At 41.1% G+C, this 20300-nt stretch overlaps 1 protein-coding gene across 1 annotated transcript in view; it reads left to right on the forward strand.

The window, feature by feature from the left end:
• The window catches only part of ADGRV1 (adhesion G protein-coupled receptor V1), a 732030-nt gene that overhangs the window by 416089 nt on the left and 295641 nt on the right, over window positions 1-20300 (forward strand). Inside the window, exons 68-70 of the mRNA XM_073580638.1 lie at window positions 6274-6493; window positions 17313-17552; window positions 19122-19271. Of these exons, the coding sequence (XP_073436739.1) occupies window positions 6274-6493; window positions 17313-17552; window positions 19122-19271 (610 nt within the window). The remainder of the gene's footprint in view (window positions 1-6273; window positions 6494-17312; window positions 17553-19121; window positions 19272-20300) is intronic.

Consider the following 20300-nt stretch of genomic DNA (forward strand, 5'->3'; position numbering starts at 1 on the left):
TAACTTTGTTGCGGTTCCGTTGCGGACCGTTGGACGTGCAGCAGGCTGACATACTATACAAGCTTTACTTTTTCTTTGAAAAGGTGAGTACAATACTCCAATTACACAGGTCAACGAAAAAAATTTTTTTTTCTGGTGTCCAAAATATTTTAATGAATTTGGGGTATTTTTGGGGTGCTGATTCTGAATATGTCATCAGTTTTGCCAGATTGGCTCAAGTTTTTGAGATTTTTGGTATCTTATTTATAGCACTTGTTGGTAAATGCGACGCATCATCTCATTAATTTCTTTGGATTAGTACTTGAACTGAGCAGTTCTCAATATAGTTTTGTGTTAATTAGTGTTCTAAAAGTTTGTTCATAGCTTGATTTTTGCACTAACTTTATGTTGTTGTCTGTTTTCCAGTGAAAAGCATGAACTCATCATGAAGAAGTTGTCTTAACGATCCAGACTCATTCTGTTACATTTGTGGTGAATATACACTGCCAAAACATAGAAGAAACATAACAGACTTCGTAAAAAAAGTGTATTTTGCCTATTTTGGGGTTATGCTTGGGGACCAAGACAAGTTTTGGGCACCACACATAGTGTGCAAAGCATGTATCGAATTATTACGAAAATGGAGCAAAGGACAAAGAAAAAGCTTCAAATTTGGTGTTCCAATGGTGTGGAGAGAGCCAAAAAATCATCATGATGACTGTTATTTCTGTGCAGTGCAAGTGCAAGGATTCAATAAGCATAAGAAACGAAAATGGGAGTAACATGGAATCTGCAAGAAGGCCTGTCCCTCATTGTGAAGATGTGCCTGTACCTGTGTTTACCATAAATAACAGTCATCATGATGATTTTTTGGCTCTCTCCACACCATTGGAACACCAAATTTGAAGCTTTTTCTTTGTCCTTTGCTCCATTTTCGTAATAATTCGATACATGCTTTGCACACTATGTGTGGTGCCCAAAACTTGTCTTGGTCCCCAAGCATAACCCCAAAATAGGCAAAATACACTTTTTTTACGAAGTCTGTTATGTTTCTTCTATGTTTTGGCAGTGTGTATTCACCACAAATGTAACAGAATGAGTCTGGATCGTTAAGACAACTTCTTCATGATGAGTTCATGCTTTTCACTGGAAAACAGACAACAACATAAAGTTAGTGCAAAAATCAAGCTATGAACAAACTTTTAGAACACTAATTAACACAAAACTATATTGAGAACTGCTCAGTTCAAGTACTAATCCAAAGAAATTAATGAGATGATGCGTCGCATTTACCAACAAGTGCTATAAATAAGATACCAAAAATCTCAAAAACTTGAGCCAATCTGGCAAAACTGATGACATATTCAGAATCAGCACCCCAAAAATACCCTAAATTCGATGAAATATCTTTGGCACCAAAAATGCTGTTGACCAGTGTTATTTATACGTTTTACCCAGATAAGACCCTATTGCGCTCTTGTTTCAACCTTCTAGTTATACAATATCCTCGGTCATAACAATACAAAAAAGTAGGAAATCGGTAACAGCGGCTATATATACGAAAATATGGAAAAAAAAAATTGTACACAATATCCTGAGGCGACAATAGTATTATCTAAGCCTGATATTCCCAGAATCTTGAAATTCCTCCAAGCGGGGTTTGAGACAGGCCTAAGACCCAGCTCTCTGAAAGTGCAAATCTCGGCTCTAAGTGTTTTTATAGACTATCCTCTAGCAGGACATCCATGGATTGAATGTTTTATAAAGACCACAGGCAGAATAAGACCCATGGTTAGAACCTACGTCCTACCCTGGGATTTGATCTTAAATGGGTTATGCAGATCACCATATGAACCGCTTGAGGATTCAGATATAAAATCTCTCTCTCTTAAAACCACATTCCTGTTTGCCATAACAACAGCTAGATGAATTGGGGAAAACAGGCATTTTCCATTAAAAGCCCATACCTGACGATCTTGGAGGACTGCATTATTCTTAGGTTAGATCCTGCGTTCATACCAAAAGTAGTAATGTCCTTTCATATAAATCAAGAGGTAGTCTTGCCTTCCTTCTGCCAAGACCATAAAAATAGTCAGGAATGGTCTTTTCATTCCCTAGAGTAGTCCCTTCAGTACTTAGAAGCCACAAAGGACTGGCAAATAGATCCCAATCTATTTATACAGTTTTGGGGGGAAAATAAGGCTGTGTGCACACGCTGCGGATTAGGTGCAGATTCATCCGCGCGGATTTTGTAAAATCCGCAGGTAAATCTGCAGGTCAAAACACCGGCGGTTTTACCTGCGGATTGCTCTGCGGTTTTGCCCTGCGGTTTTTCATCACCTCAATGGAGGAGATGGCAAACCGCAGCGGAATCCGCAGAAAGAATTGACATGTCAATTCTTTCTGCGGATTGAAAACTGCAGATAATCCGCGCGGAAAATTCCGCACCGTCTGCACTGCGGTTTTTGATTCCTATAGGGAATCATGGTACTGTACACCGCAGCAGAAACTGCTGCGGGTCCGCAGCGGCCAAAACCGCTGCGGAACCGCAGCAAAATCCGCAGCGTGTGCACACAGCCTAAGGGAAAAAGACATCAAAAGCAACATTGGCACGATGGGTCAGATTAGTGATCAGCCTGACCTATACATCAGAAGGGAAGTCTCCTCCAGTTAATGTCAGAGCCCATTCCACGAGAGTAGTAGCCACTTCTTTGGCAGAGCAGGCAGGGGCCTCAGTCTCAGTGGATCAAATCTGCAGTGTGGCAACGTGGACAAATCTGAATACCTTTTGCAGACACGATAAACTGGACATTTTATCTTGCCAAAAGATGGCCTTTGGTAGGAAGGTCCTCCAAGCTGTGGTCCCACCCTGAATTTATCCGCTGGCATTCTCCTGATGGTGCTGTCAGGAGGGACTTCCTGTAAAGTAGGCATTAGACCTACCGGTAATAGGTTTTCCAGGAGTCCATCATGGCAGCACCAATTACATTCCCTTCCTTAAATTCCTATCTAATATATGATGGTAACATATGTAGAAGGAAAGCTAAATAAAATAAAGTTGCATCCATCCTGGTGTGGTATTTGAAAAATCACTGAGGCGTGGTGGTGGGAGGGGCCTTTTAACCTCTTGTGTGATCCTGTCCCTATCAAGGATAAGAAGGACAACCTCCTGATGGTGCTGTCATGATGGACTCCTGGAAAACCTAGGTAGGTCAAATGGCTACTTTTGGTTTCTACAACATTGCAATAAAAAGCAATAACATGCAATCAATACATCATATATACCCCAAAATGGTATCAGCTCAGCTTGCAAAAAATAAGCCTTTACTCAGCCGAAAAGCCCAAAAATAGAAGACGCTATGGGTCTTGGACTTTGGCACCTTTTTTTTTTACAAGCTGGATTTTTTTTCACCACTTAAATAAAAAATAACTTACACATGTATGGTATCTGCAAACTCGTAGTGACCTGGAGAATCATAATGGCAGGTCAGTTTACCATTTAGTGAACATGTTAAAAAAAATTGTGCAATTGTACTTTTTTGTTATTTCAACACACTTGGAATTTGTTTCCCGTTTTTTTCCGTTACACTATATGGTAAATTCAATGGTGTCGTTCAAAAGTACAACTCTTCCCACAAAAAAAAAAAGCCCTCACATGGCCATATTGACAGAAAAATAGAAAAAGTTACGGCTTGGGGAAGAAGAGGAGGAAAAACAAAAACGTAGAAATGGAAAATTCTAAGGTCAAGAATGGGTTAAATGGCTTCCACGAGGAAACATCGCACAGGTTCTACTGCCAGGATTACAGAATTCTGGTTTGCAGTGTCATAATGCACGGTAGCCGGATACCTCTAGTCTTCATTCCAGGGTCACTAAATGCTCGGTGTTACACTGGTTTGGTTTAGATCAAGTGGTGCAGCCATTTCTCAAAAGTGCAATTTCTCCAAGGCCACTTGTTGGTTGCATGTGCTACCGTGAGCATCCTGCTTAGGCCTAAACATGCTACTATGGCCTGCAGCATCTCCAGACTTCTTTTCCAATGAGCACATCTGGGAACTCATTGGTTCACAAATGCAAAAGAGCTGCCAGCAGTGGATCTTGATGCTTTACATGCCCAATGCATTCGGTGTGGCAGAAAATTCCTCAGACAATCACAAATAACTTCATAACTTCATTGATAGCCGCCAAGGCATGTAAGCATTGATATTTCTGCTCATGGTGCTCAGACTCAATACTGAATAAATTGGTCTTGAAAATGTTATTTCCATCTTATATCAAGGAGTTTATACTGTATGTTCTTCAAAATGGGTGGTGACCATGGTGGCCATTTTGAAGTCAGCCATTTTGGATCCAACTTTATTTATTCCAATGGGAAGAGGGTCATGTGACACATCAAACTTATTGAGAATTTCATAAGAAAAACAATGGTGTGTTTGGTTTTAACGTAACTTTATTCTTTCATTAGTTATTTACAAGTTTATGACCACTTATAAAATGTGTTCAAAGTGCTGCCCATTGTGCTGGATTGTCAATGCAACCCTATTCTTCCACTCAGTGTAGAGGTATACCATGAAGACAGTGTTTAAACCCACACATGCAGTTGGGCTCAAAAGTTTACATACCCCTGCAGAATTTTTGCTTTCTTGGCCTTTTTTCAGAGAACATGAATGATAACACCAAAACTTTTTCTACACTGATGGTTAGTGGTTGGGTGAAGCCATTTATTGTCAAACGACTTCTTTTTAAATCATAATGACAACCCAAAACATCCAAATGACCCTGATCAAAAGTTCACATACCCTGGTGATTTTGGCCTGATAACATGCACAGAAGTTGACACAAATGGATTTGAATGGCTACTAAAGGTAACATCCTCACTTTTGCTGGTAATCAGTGTGTGTGCATAAAAGCTGAGTGAGTTTCTAGTATCCAGATAGACTCTTGCATCTTTCATCAAGCCACTGACATTTCTGAATTGTGAGTCATGGGGAAAGTAAAAGAATTGTCAACGGATCTATCGGGAAAGGTAGTTAAACTGTATAAAACAGGAAAGGGATACCAAAAGATATCCAATGAACTGGTAATGTCAGTCAGCAGAGTTCAAACTGTGATTAACCAATGGAAAATCAGGGGCTCTGTAAAAGCAAAACCACGGTCAGATAGATCAACAAAAATTTCGTCCACAACTGCCAGGAAAATTGTTTGGGATGCAAAGAAAAACCCACAACTAACATCAGCTAAAATGCTGGACTCTCTGAATACTAGCGGTGTGGCTGTTTCAAGATGCACAATAAGGAGGCACTTGAAAAAAATGGGCTGCACGGTCGAGTCGCCAGAAGAAAGCCATACCACAAAGTATCTTGCCTACAATATGCAAAACAGCACAGAGACAAGCCTCAAACCTTCTGGAACAAGGTAATTTGGAGTGATGAGACCAAAATTTAACTTTTTGGCCACAACCATAAATACATTTGGAGAGAGGTCAACAAGGCCTATGACGAAAGGAACACCATTCCTACTGTAAAGCATGGAGGTGGATCGCTGACATTTCGGGGATGTGTAAGCTACAGAGGCAAAGGAAACTTGGTCAAAGTTGAAGGAAAGATGAATGCAGCACGTTATCAGCAAATACTGGAGGCAAATTTGCAATCATCAGCCCGGAAGCTGCGCATGGGACGTACTTGGTTGTTACAACATGACAAACATCCAAAACACAAGGTCAAGCAGACCTGTCATTGCCTACAGCAGAACAAGTGAAGGTTCTGGAGTGGCCATCTCAGAGTCCTGACCTCAATATCATTGAGCCACTCTGGGGAGATCTCAAGTGCGCAGTTCATGCTAGACAGCTCAGGAATTTACAGGAACTGGAGGCTTTTTGCCAAGAAGAGTGGGCAGCTTTACCATCTGAAAAAATAAAGAACCTCATCCATAACTACCACAAAAGACTTTAAGATGTCATTGATGTTAGAAGGGGCAATACACGTTAAGAAATGGGGTATGTGAACTTTTGATCAGGGTCATTTGGATGTCAATATACACACTTTGTAATATCTTGACAACAAAGCTTAGCTGTCAGGGAGCTCGGAGAATTAAACTTATGAAATAGCACAGACATGTAGCTATCAATAAGCATTAAAGCATTTTGAGATAAAAATGATTTGTCACTATTTCTATTTCAATTTAATAAACATTAAGCAGTAATGAGAAATGATCTATTGCTGTTACACGCAGCTAATCTATGAATGATATTGCTTTATTATCAGAATAATTGCTATTTTTATATTCCTTTTACAGTGAGTTTGCGGAACAGTTAGAGGTTCGCCTAGTGGGTGCGAGTGGAGGAGCAATTCTGGGTCAGCGCATTGTGTCAGTAATTACAATAGCAAAAAGTGACTCCCCCAATGGAGCTGTGAGGTTCCTCAATCAAAGCCAGATAACTCTCCCTAACCCTAATGTAACTCTCACCATAACGTTGATGTTGGAGAGAATCGGGGGACATATGGGAGAAGCTCAGGTACTGTATCAAAACTGCAATGTAACACATTTATCATTCCCTCTTAGCCAGTTTTCTTTCGTAAGAAAAGTCACAAATTATGGATCACCCAATATCTGTGCCATAATTTTTAAGTTTAATTGTTTTTTCTGCCACTCACTGCTTTGGTGCTTATTAGAAGAGGGCAAGCCCACCAGAGGCAAAATAAGTTGAATATAAATTCCCTAACTGTCCCAAACCACCACTATAGCGATATACACGCCAATTTCTGTATTCTAATTGGTCTTTTCTGCTGTTGAAATAATATTGCTGTCTTTCAAAAATGCTAATAACTTCTTCAACAAGGAAGAGAACTTGAACTCAAGTGCCACCTTTTAGGGATAGAACTTCTAAAAATTAATATTAACCCTTTAATGACCCTTGCTAAGTGACATAGGGTAAGAAAAAAAAAATCAGAAACTGCATTTGAAGATATGTGCTTTGAGGTGTTTATCCCTCATCAGTGCAAAGTAGGAGGTCTGATTTATCTGGGTGAGAGAAATCTGAAAAGGAGTCTGTCCTTGTGGAGATTGCCAAATTGGCATTCGGAAACTTATATGTCATGCATTGCTTATCTTGGAATTTAAATATAAACATTACCTCTTCAAAAAGGGAGTGTACTACAACTCTAATGCCACCTATTGGAGGTAGCAATCCTAAAAGTCCTTATCGACCCTTTTGACGAACCTTGCCACATAATTTAGGATAAGGAGCCGAATCAACCACTTGTTTTGCAGATGGATTGTTTTATTTGTTTTCTAATCCTAATTCAGGGTATCATGATTTCTCAGCTCCCACACAGTGTGATGGCCCACACAGCCGCCCAGAGAGCATCATGTCCCATATCTACTGTATTTTTCAGACTATAAGATGCACTTTTTCCCCCAAAAAATGGGGAGGAAAATGGGAGGTGCGTCTTATAGTCCGAATGCAGGCTTACTGGGGGGTTGCGAAGTGGTGTGGCAGCGGAAACGGCGGTGACAGAGGTGTGGCGATGCTGAGACTCAGTGTCGATGGTGCAGAGTGCACCTGAGCAGGGTCCCTTCCTCAGGATGCCGGTGTCCACAGCAAACAGAGCTGAGTGCATCACCAGTTTCCCTGCGGCCATCTTCCTAAAGCCGTGGGCCGCCGGAGGCGGCGCAGGCACAGATTGAGATCTCTGCGGCCCTCGGCTTCAGGAAACTGGCTGCCGGAGGCTGCGTGTGCACAGATTGAAATCTCGGCGGCCATTTTCCTGAAGCCAAGATCTCAATCTGTGCATGCGGGCCTCAGGAAGATGGCCGCCAAGAAACCGGTGATGCACTTTGCTCTGCTTGTCAAGGACACTGGGCCGCGGCGTCGCCACATTTCTTCCGCCGGCATCCTGAGGAAGGGACTCTGCTCAATGTTCTGTCTCACTGCTGACACTGGACCCTCAGCATCACACCTCAGGACTGCAGCATTGCCCCACTTCTACCTCCGCCGGCATCCTGAGGAAGGGACCTTGCTCCATGCTGTGCCTCACCACCGACACCGGACCTGCAGCATCGCACCCCGGGACTGCAGCACTGTCCCACTTCTGCCGCCGCCAGCTTCCTAAGGAAGGGACCATGCCTCTTGTGACCTCGCTCTACCACCGCCGGCCCTCAGGTAAGATACCTTAAATTCGGACAATAAGACGGACCCCCATCTTATAAAAATCTTTTTTCTGCTATTTTCCACCCCAAAATTTGGGGTGCGTCTTATGGTCTGGTGCGTCTTATAGTGCGAAAAACACGGTACTCTCACAGTATCATGGACCTCACATTCCACCAGACAGAATCATGTCCCTCACAATCCCCACACAGTATGATGTCCCCTTTTGTCGGCCATATGTGATGGCTCCAACATAGTATATTGTCTTACAGCCCCACCAACATCATCATGTTCCCCACAACCCTCCAAACAGTATGACTGCACCTTCATCTCTCCAGACAGCATCATTACCATCACATACCCCCACAGTATGATGGACTACACAGCCCATAAGACATCATCATGTCCCTCACAGCCCCCAACATATTATGATGCCTCTCAGTCTGCAAAGAATATGATGCCCCCACACAGCATCATGTCCCCTGCAGTCCCCTAAATAGTATCATGTCCCCCACAGCTCCTCTGACAATTAAAAAAATAAATGTATAAATGCCACTCACCTAGCTGCATTCGCCCAATGTACTGCAGACTGCTTCCTGCTGCACAATTCTATTCAACATTATCTGCATCCTGAGAATGGAGATACTGTTGAAATTGTGATGATGGGGAGGCTGGCCCTCAACGTGACAGTGTGGTCTACAGCTATGGATGGTATGCCCCCTGGATTGTACGGAGGATTTCAGTCATGACCAGAGGGTGTGGTTTGAGGATACAAGGCACAACTAATCTCGGGGTAGCAAAATGCCACCAATTTACCGTCAATCCTACCTTAAGGGCTCATTCTCACTTGCGATGAAATCTGACGAATGCAATCGGATTAATTGCATTCGGACCAGTGTTATTCTATCATTATCTGTTCATCTGCTTTTTTTTCAGCTAAGATCAGATCACGATCGGACTGGAAAAAAATCAATTGTAATCGGACATCGGATTGCATTCGGCAATTGAAGTCAAAATATGCAGGAAAAAAATCATGCAACCATGCAAGTGCTGTCCGATTTTTACACACCGATGTCCTTTGAAAAGCTGGCAGTTCAGCAGCCGCATACACTAAAATCACAGCAGGACCTGACAGGAAAGAATATATAGATTACATACAGTACATACACATAGCAAAGATTAGCATAGATAGATATATAGATGTCAGTGACATATACAATTGGTACAGTGTATGTGCAGCTTACTGTACATTTATTTAATTTTTAAAAGATTATCTGAAAAATGGCGTGGGCTTCCGCATAATTTTCTTAACCAGCAGAGGGAAAGCCGGTGGATGGGGGCAGATGTTTATAGCCAGGGAAGGGGGTAATACCCATGAAGCTGGCAAGGCTATTAATATCAGTTCACAGCTGTATACTTAACCTTTACTGGCTATTAAAATGGGGGACTCTCCAAAAAAAGACGTATGGTCCCCATGTAATTAATAACCAGCAAAGGCTAGGCAGACAGCTGTGGGCTGATATTAATAGCCTAGTAAGCGACCATGGATATTGGTCCTCCAGGCTAAAAACATCAGCTCTCATCCACCCGAGAAAAGGCACATCTTGGCACTTAGCCTCGCTCTTCCCACTTGCCCTGATGTGATGACAAGTGGGGTAATAGTTGGGGGGGTTTATGCCACCTTTGTATTGTCAGGTGACATCAAGCCCAGAGGTTGGCAATAGAGAGGTGTCTATACAACACCTCCAATACTAACCCTATAGTCATATTGTATAAAAACACACACACCCAGAATAAAGTCCTTGAATTGCAAGAATGACAGACTCCTTTAATAAATCTTAATTAAACCATACTTACAGCATCGCCCCTTCTAGTGAAGCCATTGTCCCCTGCAAGAGAATTAAAACAACAAACAACAATATTATTCACCTGTCCACGGAGAAGATAATATTCCATTAGTCCCACGACAGGTCTAGCTCTGCTACATCTAGATGGCAGGCTGTATGGTTGCATGATGCGACCATACAGCCCGCTATCCAGCAGAGACATTGGGCAGCATCTGCTACCATTGGTCAGTGTCTCACGGTGAACTCCTATAACCTGTCTGACGTCACCGCTAGTTTTCACGCTCATGACGTTGTCAGAAAGGTCCTGGGAGTTCACAGTCAATGAACTCACTTCACCTAACTGACATCAGCGCTAGCGCTGTGGAAAAATTTCTAATTGCTAGCGATCGCAGCATTTAGGGGGTTAAAGTGCAGGCACCGCTACTGGTACTGAGTGCCATGTGTGAACTGTCAGATTCAGCTGACACCCTGCGGCGACCATGAGCACACAGCCTCCTGTGCGTGGGAGATGACGTATCCAAATGTGTAAGGTGGGTAAGTACCAGCCAACCTGGACGTATGGATATGTCCAAGGTAGTAAAGGGGATAAAGAAGCACTCCCATCCAAATTTTTATCCTCCTAATATATTTCAATCATCATATTATATAGCACTGTGAACTTACAGTAGCTTATTTTGCCTTTTTACCCAGTTAATTCTCTTTTCCATCAAGTCTCTGACATCACATGATTAAAAACTGACTAGCTGAATCCTTCTAAGCTCTATGTAGAAACAGGAGGTCAATGTTTTGCCGGTATGACTCATCACTAATTGCAAAAGTCAATGGCAAGTGGGAGGAGGGAGAAGCTGGGTCAGGAGTTGAAGAGGGTAATGATTTTTGTGGGGAAAAGAAACTTCCTGTTTCTACATAGAGCAGAGAAATAGAAGAATGAGCTGGGTAGAAAGGCAAAATGAGCAATTATAAGTACACAGTGCAATAAATTGATGACTGCAAAATATTAAGAGGATAAAAACTTTGATGGGAGGAGGAGTGCTTCTTTAATCCTTTTTTTTTAAACATAGTGTAGTGTGTATATACAGTATATATGGAGGGCTTCCAGTCTTACAATTCTTTGTACGTCCTCTTACCTTATAAATCATTGCATTTTTTTCCAGTCCAATAGTTTCTTGAAAATAAAAACAAAATGTATTGTTTTCCAGAACTATTTGCATTGTTAGAATATAAGAACAGTACATAATGTGTTGTTTAATATATGCTTTGAATACACCACGCTGTGAAGGACATAACGTTCATGTTGTGCCAAGAACACCAATGGGAAGTGAATACCTCCTGAGTAGTCTGGTATCCTATAAATATACCCAGTGCTCAGGAAGTGCGACACTCTACACCTCTCATCAAGCAAACAGATGGAATCACGGCTATGTTCCATGTCTGCCGTGAAGTATTTTCAGTGTTGCTTCCATTTATCTGGAATCCCTGCTCTACCTGGAAATGCGTCCGTGTGTCCATCACATACTGTAAAGAACTATTTTCCAGGTAGACATCCTGTAGACTGTAATCCTTATGATTTATACTCATATACATTGTGTGTGTGAATTAAAGCAACGCCATCTTGAGGAAAAAAACAATTGTTTAATTTATGTTCTAGTGTTGTGTTGATGTGGCCAATTTCCATTTTTTGTGTTTTCATTTTTTCCCAGAGCCATAACTTCTATTTTTCAATCCACATAGACATATGAGGGCTTGTTTTTTTACTGGACGAGCTGTACATTTGAATGACACCATTCATTTAATACATAGTTTACTGGAAAACTGGAAAAAAAATCCAGGTTGGTAGAATTAGTGGGAAAAAAAAACACAATTCTGACTTTGGTTTTTGAGAATTTTTTTCACAATGTACATTTTGTGGTAAAACTGATCTTGGCAATATGATTCTGCTTATCAGTACAATTACGGTGATGCTCAGGCATCAGTGATTGACAGCTTTCTATGTATAAGTGTGCATACTGAGCTACCTGTCTGTCACTGATAGGACCACCCACTGGACCAAAAATCTCAGAAACTGCAGAGCTTTAACTAAAGAAGTTGTCCACGACTTGGACATCTCCTTCTCATTCCCCACACTTGGCCCCAATAAAATGAAAAACCTATGTGGTAGGGGCCGGGATTGGGGGGTGGACCGCTGCTTACCAGACGAGGCAAAAACAAGACGGAGACAGAATCCAGTTGTAACAGTTCCAGGTTTATTTCGTCGTCCTCCTGACGACCACCAAACACGCACCGCAGCTTCTTCACTCTGTCTCCAAGCCCGGGTACCTGTGCCTTCGTTCCAGTCACAGTAACGCACCTCGCGGATCTTTCACTGGGGGCTGTCCTAGACCAATCTACCCCCAGCACTTCACCTGTCCGAGGTCGTCGTCCAGTCGGTACTCCCGAGGCCTTACTTGTCCTGCGGTACGTCACCTTGCCTGTCCTGCGGTACATCGTGTCCGACCCACCTCCTTGTCTGTCCTGCGGTACGTCGTGTCAGGGCCACCCCCCTGACTGTCTTCTCCCGTCAGTCCCCCGGTCAAGCTCTTCTCCGTTTCTGACTTCCGTTCCAAGTCTTCTGTCGAGCTCCTCCCGGGACTGACCAAACCCAAGCCCCGCCTTCTATTTATCCCCTCTCTTACAGGGGAATTTCCCTCCCGGGCTCCTATCTCCCCGCCCCCCATGACTGTGCATTTCTCGAGCCATAAGCCGTTGTAAAGTCCAAAACTACTCTCCCCTGCCATCTTGTGGTCATTTCTTGGTACTGCACTCTCCTATCCACCTTTCTCAGCTGTCACTCTTCTAACCTGTCAATCTCCGTCTCTAGTGCACATACTGTCCCCTCCTACTACCAGTCAAGTCTGCCTGTCAAGTCACCTTCCCCACACCTATACTTACCTTCCATGCCAGCACCATTCCCATGGTGTCGGCACTCTCTCTCCCTGGGTTTCCCGTGTTGTTGTTGTTGTGACGTGACCCTGGGGCCCAGTGAGCGCTGACATCACTGTCCCGCCTCCCGTCAAATTGAACATGAAGAGGAAGTGAGAGAGCCGCTGCAGCCCTGTCTTTCTCTTCATGTTTGATTTGTCCAAAGGCGAAGACAGTGATAGGGAGTGGGCGCCGGGGTCACGTGTCACAACAACCGCACGGGAGACCCGAGACCACGAGTGCTGACACTGCTGGAGCAGCATTGGAACAGGAGGGGAGTATAGGCTTTTTTATTTTATCGAGACCAAACATTTAAATCAAGAATGGGTTGTCCAAGTAGTGGACAATCCCTTAAAGACGCAAGTTATACTGAATAATTTCTCACAAGCTATAGATCAATCTACTCCACTTCTGTTGCGCTATACCAGGGGGCCTGCAGATTGAACTGCATTTGCATGGTGACCTGTTCCCTTTAAGGCTTGTTGGCTAGATGCAGCAGGTAATTTTGTTGCAGTTTTTTTTTCTGCTCTAATAGGGATTTGCACTGATTTCCAGGTTAGCGTGAGGTGGGCTTATTTTCATACACAGCAGTGAGCCTTAGCCAGCAGAGCTGCACAGTAAAGCATGATGGAGGCAACAACTGCCTGAGCTCCTGATAATTATGCTGACAATACACGTGAGATAGCTGTTAGCTGAATGGTTCTCCTGACACCCCATACACATGAGTTCTTGGCTTTGTGTTTTAATGGGTAGAGACTAGAGAGCTGAAAGCCAGTGCCAAGCACCTCTAATGTGAATGGAGGCATTAAGAAAGTTTTTTTTTCCACAAAAGTCAGTGAAATTCCGTCTTGAAACAGAGAACACTGTTTAAAGCTTTAAAAAAAAAATTGCAGCAGATTTCTTGCCGGTATGTTGCATTAGTAGACAGTTCTTCAATAGCTTACCGTAATTCACATCTTCTTACTTCTTAGATTATGACAACAAACCCAATGTAGCCAGCACCCTGCATTTTTATCCAAAGGTATATTAATTAAAAGGCATATAAATCTAAAGCCCCATGAGTTGCATGGTCTTAACAAGATCAGTAATCATGCAAAAAAATAGTAGGCGTTTTCTTCCCCAGCACAGGATGTGTACAGAATATGACTCAGTACTCCATCCTTTGCATTGCATATGCTTCTATTACCATTACCATATCAGTGTGTGAGAATATCCAGAGTGCGAAGTGTTGTGGACAGAGTTCTCAGTACAGCTGCTAATGAATACAGCACAACATGCATATGGAGCACACTGCACAACTCCAGCTCTCGTTTGTGGTCGCTTCTAATTTAATCATCCTAGAAGTGTCAGTCACCGCACTTAACATAGTGTCACGCGCCTGCGTGAGCGCTAATTACTGACGATCTGCAAATGAACACAGAATGTGCTCAGCAAAAATAAACATTGGCCATTGTTACTGGACGTCGATATCTCTTACCGGCCATACACTGCTGTGAGCAAACGTTATCCACTTCATATTAGATTTTTCATAATTTAAACCAGATGGTGGAACATATTATTTTCTTTTCTCATTTGTTTTCCTTTTCTTTGCCCGAGTTTCTCTTAAGTGTTTAGAGATGTGCTTTACAACAGTGAGGTGCAACATAGTAAGTAAGATTAATACTATTAACTGTACTAGAGTTTTCCAGGCATGCTCTGAGATCTAGCACAAAAACCCATAAAGTAAAATGGCACAACTTGTTTAGATAATACACCACCAAAGAACAAAAATTCAGTATACCATGCCAGTAAAAAATGTTTGACCATATTCAAATAATCAATAACGGAATAATATGCAAGAAACACAATATCAAGGCTACTACCATATATGTCATTGGAGAGACTAGCGCCAGAAGCCTGACCTACTAAGTATGCAAAACAGTGCACCTAAAATTCACAGACACTGCCACCATCTATGTTAGCCATATAGTACTTAGCAATACACAGACTGCCATTAAATGAACTGATGCTGGTTGCTGTGAACAAAAGAAAAATCATTCAAAGGCTTACATATAATTGTGGTCTGCTAATGTGGTCCTCCACAAGCGCCCCAACGCGCGTTTCGTCCCTTCGTTAGGAGGCGAACTCTGTGGGGAGGGGGAATAATTATTGTATAAGGAGATGTGGATACCATTATTATTGTAATGCATTTCAACATTTGTATCACTAGATATGTATATTAACTGATATACAGTCAGGTTAAATTTGTATATGCACGTATGCACTTTATATGTCCATATAAAACACTATTTAATCTTTTATTAGTCACTTAACTATATTATTCCGGTATATGGCGCTCCCATAGACTTTAATGTGTTTTTGGGTGAATTCCGTGCGCATTGCGTGCGCATGCGTTTTTTTGAGACAGGTCGGACGCACAAAAAATGCAACAAGTTCCATTTTGTGTGCCTGGGCGCACACTACAAAAGACTGCATGTGCATACAAACGCGTACAAACGCATGACAATGCACACCCATGTTAAATATAGGGGAAAAAAACGCATGTGCATGTTTGTGCAAAAACGCAGCGCAAAAAAATGAAAGTGTGAAACCAGCCTTAGTTAGGTAAAAATAATAAAATAAAAAAAATGTAGTTTTTTTTATTTTTTGGTTAGGGTTATGGTTGGGGTTATAGTTAGGGTTGGGGCTAGGGTTGGGGTTAAGGTTGTTTTGTGGTTAGGGTTGTAGTTATGGTTAGGGTTGAGATTAGTGTTAGGGGTGTGTTGGGGTTAGGATTGGAGTTAGGGTGGTGTTGGAGTTAAGGTTGTGGTTAGGGGTGGATTGGGGTTAGGGCTGTGTTAGAGTTGGAGTTAGAATTGGGGGGGTTTCCACTGTTTAGATACATCAGGGGGTCTCCAAACGTGACATGGCGCTTGCCATTGATTCCAGCCAATTTTGCATTTAAAAAGTCAAACGGTGCTCCCACCTTTCTGAGCCCTGCCATGCACCCAAACAGTGGCTTTCCCCCACATACGGGGTATCAGCGTACTCAGGAGAAATTGCACAGCACATTTTGTAGTCCATTTTCTCCTGATACCCTTGTAAAAATAAAAAAAGTTTGGTTGCAAAGTACATTTTCCGTGAAAAAAGTAAAATGTTCATTTTTTTTCCTTCCACATTGCTTTAGTTCTCATGAAGCACCTGAATTGTTAGTGGACTTCTTGAGTGTGATTTTCTGCATCTGTAGGGGAGCAGTTTTTAGAACAGTGTCACTTTTGGGTATTTTCTGTTATATTGACCCCCCCAAACTCATTTCAAATGTGAGGTGTTCCATAAAAAAATGGTTTTGTACATTTTGTTGGAAAAATGATAAATCATAGGTCAACTTTTAACCCTTATAACGTCCTAACAATAAAATTATGTTTCCAAAATTGTGCTTATGTAAAGTTGACATGTGGGAAATGTTATGTTTTAACTATTTGGTGCGATATGACTATGATTTAAGAGCACAAAAATTAAAAATTTAAAAAAATTTTGCCAAATTTCCTTTTTTCATAAATAAACGCAAGTTGTATCAAAGAAATTTTACCATTAGCATGAAGTACAATATATCACGAGAAAACATTGTCAGAATAAGTGGGACCCATGGAAGCGTTCCAGAGCTATAACCTCATAAAGTGACAGTGGTCAGAATTGTAAAAATTGGCTTTGTCATTAAGTACCAAATTGGCTCTGTCACTAAGGGGTTAAAGGAAATATCACCTCTGATAAATTTCAATAATTAAATCTAGATAACTAAACATTTTTTAATCAGTTTTTGTTTCTTGTATTTTATTTCTGTAGATTTGTGTTTTGTTTTCTGTACGTGACTATGAAGCAGTACTCCTGCAGAATTTAGAGCTATATTTTAGCCACATGGACCACAGCCAGCCTGCTTTGTGACATATGTAAAATGTCAAGGTCATTGTGCAGGGATGGGGGAGGAGGTGAGCTGTGACCATCACCTGTGAATGTTGGATTCTGTGGCAGCTGTGTATGTAGGAGTTATCTATGATTATTCTGCCTATGATATTCTGCTAGAGTGAAAATTGCAAAACGTCAGAATATTTATATATATTTATTAATATAAATTTCAATATTAGAACATTTAATGTAAAACATCACTATTTAAAAAAAATTAATATAAAACTTAATTTAAACAATAGATAATTTTCTAACGACACGTTCTCTTTTAAGCTTTGTGCTGCTGCATATCTGGCAAACGTAGCCAATTATACATTTATTTTACTGATCGGCCATAGCCACTATGTATCATATTGTTCTTCTGCATCTAATCCATGTATAAAAAGGAAATCATTCTAAATTCTTTTCCGTTGTACTGTTTTTTTCTCCTTTTTTTGCAGATTATGTGGCACATATTAGGGCCTAACTCTAAAGTCATCTTGACCTCAGGTAATGATGACTTCAGTGAACCTTTGAATGGATCTTTTCATTATAATGATGGAGAAGGAGGAGTAAGGATCATTACTTTAAGCATTCTGCCTCATGGAGAAATTGAAGTCCAAGAAAAATTCATTGTTGTTTTAAGTGTTGCAAGCGGGACTACCGAGATTGATCCAAAAGCCGGAAATGTGACTCTAACAGTAAGGATGCATTAGATGATTATTCATATGGGAATATTGTTCCTATTCAAAAGCCAATTTAATCAGAAAAAAAAAAAGATGAAACTAAACTGAACGTCAAAAACTACTCTTTTAAGTTTAATTTTACTGGTTACAATTTAATGTGCAATTTTGCTTTGTTAGATAATTATTTATACTTTGAACTTCACCAAATCCCACAAATTTCCCAAATCATAGAAAATTGTCTTTTTGTGAAGAAGCTCTTCAATAGTCATATTAGCTGGCCAGAAGGGACAGGACATGTTGTAGTCATTTCTCAAAATTATACCTTGTCTTGTATTTAATATTCAACCACGAACCCTAAATCTTCATGAAATCTCACTCAGTAACATAAAATGGTAGTGCATTACAATTGCTTTTAATGGTAAAAAATATTTAGACCTAGATTAATTAAAGAGTAATCATCATTTTAATTTTTATTGCATAACTCAATAGTACATGTGAAAATAAGAAACTTTGTAATGTATCCTGTCAGAAAAATCTGCTTCCTTCTCCTCCTGAACTGATCATTCATTCTCAAAATTCTCAGTTCTCTGGTAAAATCTGTATTCATTGAAGACAGATCGTGCCACTACTGAAATAAGAGATAACACTTGGCACTTTTCAGGTTCTATAGAAAGTGAAAGTGGAGTAGCTATAGGCAGACACAGACGTTCTTTTGCAGAAACTGTTATGAATCTGCAACTCAGGACTAGGGTAGAAGAGGGAAAAGCTGACCCTGTACTAGGACTAGGCTGAAACCCTACGATGGAGTGGGCGACCTATTCCTTGTGAATAGACCCACCGACGTTTCCTAGGCTAAACTCAAATGAAGACCTATAGGTAGGGGGAAGGGAATCCCTGAACAATCTAGGGACTGGGAACAAAAAACAGGTAACCTCTTAGCAGGAAAATAGAGGAAGCTGCAGAAACGAACGGAAAACCAAAAACAAAACTGGCAGAACTGGAGATCCCAGAACTGCACAATATCACACACAGAAAGCAATTTAGGCACCAAGCCAGAACAATAGCGGATAAACACTGTTGTCCAGCAAGGACTGGGAGGCAGGTGCTGGGTTAATAAAGGATGATACAATCACCTGACCTAAGACAAACCCAGCACCAGAGGAAAAAGACGAACAAACTGAAAACCACAACAAGATGGCGGATGGTCAAAATGAAATAGATTCTAACAGAAGCGACCATTACAATTCTCCATAGAACTTCATGAGCACCAACTGTCATCCTATGTCTCAGTAATAGGAAAGTCTGTATTCACTGAAGACAGATTTTTACTTGTGAATCGAGAGTTTCTGATCCTCCCAGAAGTAGAAAGAAGCAGATTTGTCTAATAAAATATATTACAAAGTTTTTTTTTTTTAGTATTACACATAATATTGATTTATAGTTATGCATAAAAAAGCAAAAAAAAACCCAAAACTATGGTTATTCTTACAGGGTAAGAAGGGAGAAAACTGATGAGGTACTAATCTCCTATGTGTTATTAATAGTTTCTTTTTCACTATACATTTTCTAACTTCTTTATCTTAGATACAAAAATTTGGAGACCCAAATGGGATTGTGCAGTTTGCAGCTGAGTCACTTGTACAGAAGAACTATACAGAACCAGAAACCACCGAGGGCCCTTTAAATATAACTTTTACTATCAAAAGAATTCAAGGGACGCTTGGAAACCTTACGGTATTACATTTCTTTTGTCTGTTATATTTTGGCTACTACTTGTAACAAATCCTATAAAGAAATCTATAAACAAAAAATCAGTTGTTGATCCAGTAAAACATAAGCTTTGGTAAATCTAATATAGCAGCAGATCTTTAGCCTCATAAGTGATCAAAAGACAAGAAATCACCTTGATATTACTTCAGAAGTTGGGAACTTCATAATCTACATGGACTAGAAGGTGGTGGCTCATATCAGTGCCGCCTATCAGACCTTCTGCAGCAGTGGGAGCTGCACCAGTATATTGAGAAGACCAGGCTGTGTCTAAGTTCCATCTTCTGCATATGTCACTAATATATATTACTTTGACCCCAGGCCATCGATTGGCAATGTAAGGGCACATTCATCCATCTGAACTGTTTCTGAATAGGCGTCGATTTTACCAATCCCCATTCTGATGTCTACAACAACAACAAATTTCTGCAGCAAACCTTTCACAATCATATGCTAAGATTACTCCTATGGGAATCCGGGATTCTGCTTTAATTGCAAATAATAAGAAAAAACACAAGTATGAAGTGAAAAGTATAAGTGCGCAAGCAGGTGATGGCGAATGATCAGGGACGGACATATCATTGGTGTAACCTGTTACAGGTGCACAGGGGCCCAATTCTACCTCCAAAGCAGTTGGAATTGTGTACTATGATGAGCTATTGTGCTGCAAAGGACCCATGTATTATTCTTGCACAGGAGCCCTCTTCTGTCTGTTCTCCCTTTGACTGCTTTAGGAGAAATTACAAGTTGTTGACTGCTGGGGGGTCCAACTGCTAGGACACTCCAGAGATTCTGAAAACAGGGGTCGATTCTGTCCCATCTTGAATGAAATGGAGATGTCCATGCTTATTCTCCACACCATTCATTTTCTATGTGACTTGCAGAAGTAGCAGAACGCTGTACTCAACTTTCTACAGCAGTTCCTTAGACAATGAAAGGAGTAGAGGCAAGCATACTATTCTCCACTATGTTCAGAACAAGGCTCTACAAAGCTTG

This window comes from Dendrobates tinctorius, unplaced genomic scaffold (assembly GCF_039654945.1).
Source record: "Dendrobates tinctorius isolate UK_male_01 unplaced genomic scaffold, ASM3965494v1 ptg000003l, whole genome shotgun sequence".
Taxonomy (NCBI): domain Eukaryota; kingdom Metazoa; phylum Chordata; class Amphibia; order Anura; family Dendrobatidae; genus Dendrobates; species Dendrobates tinctorius.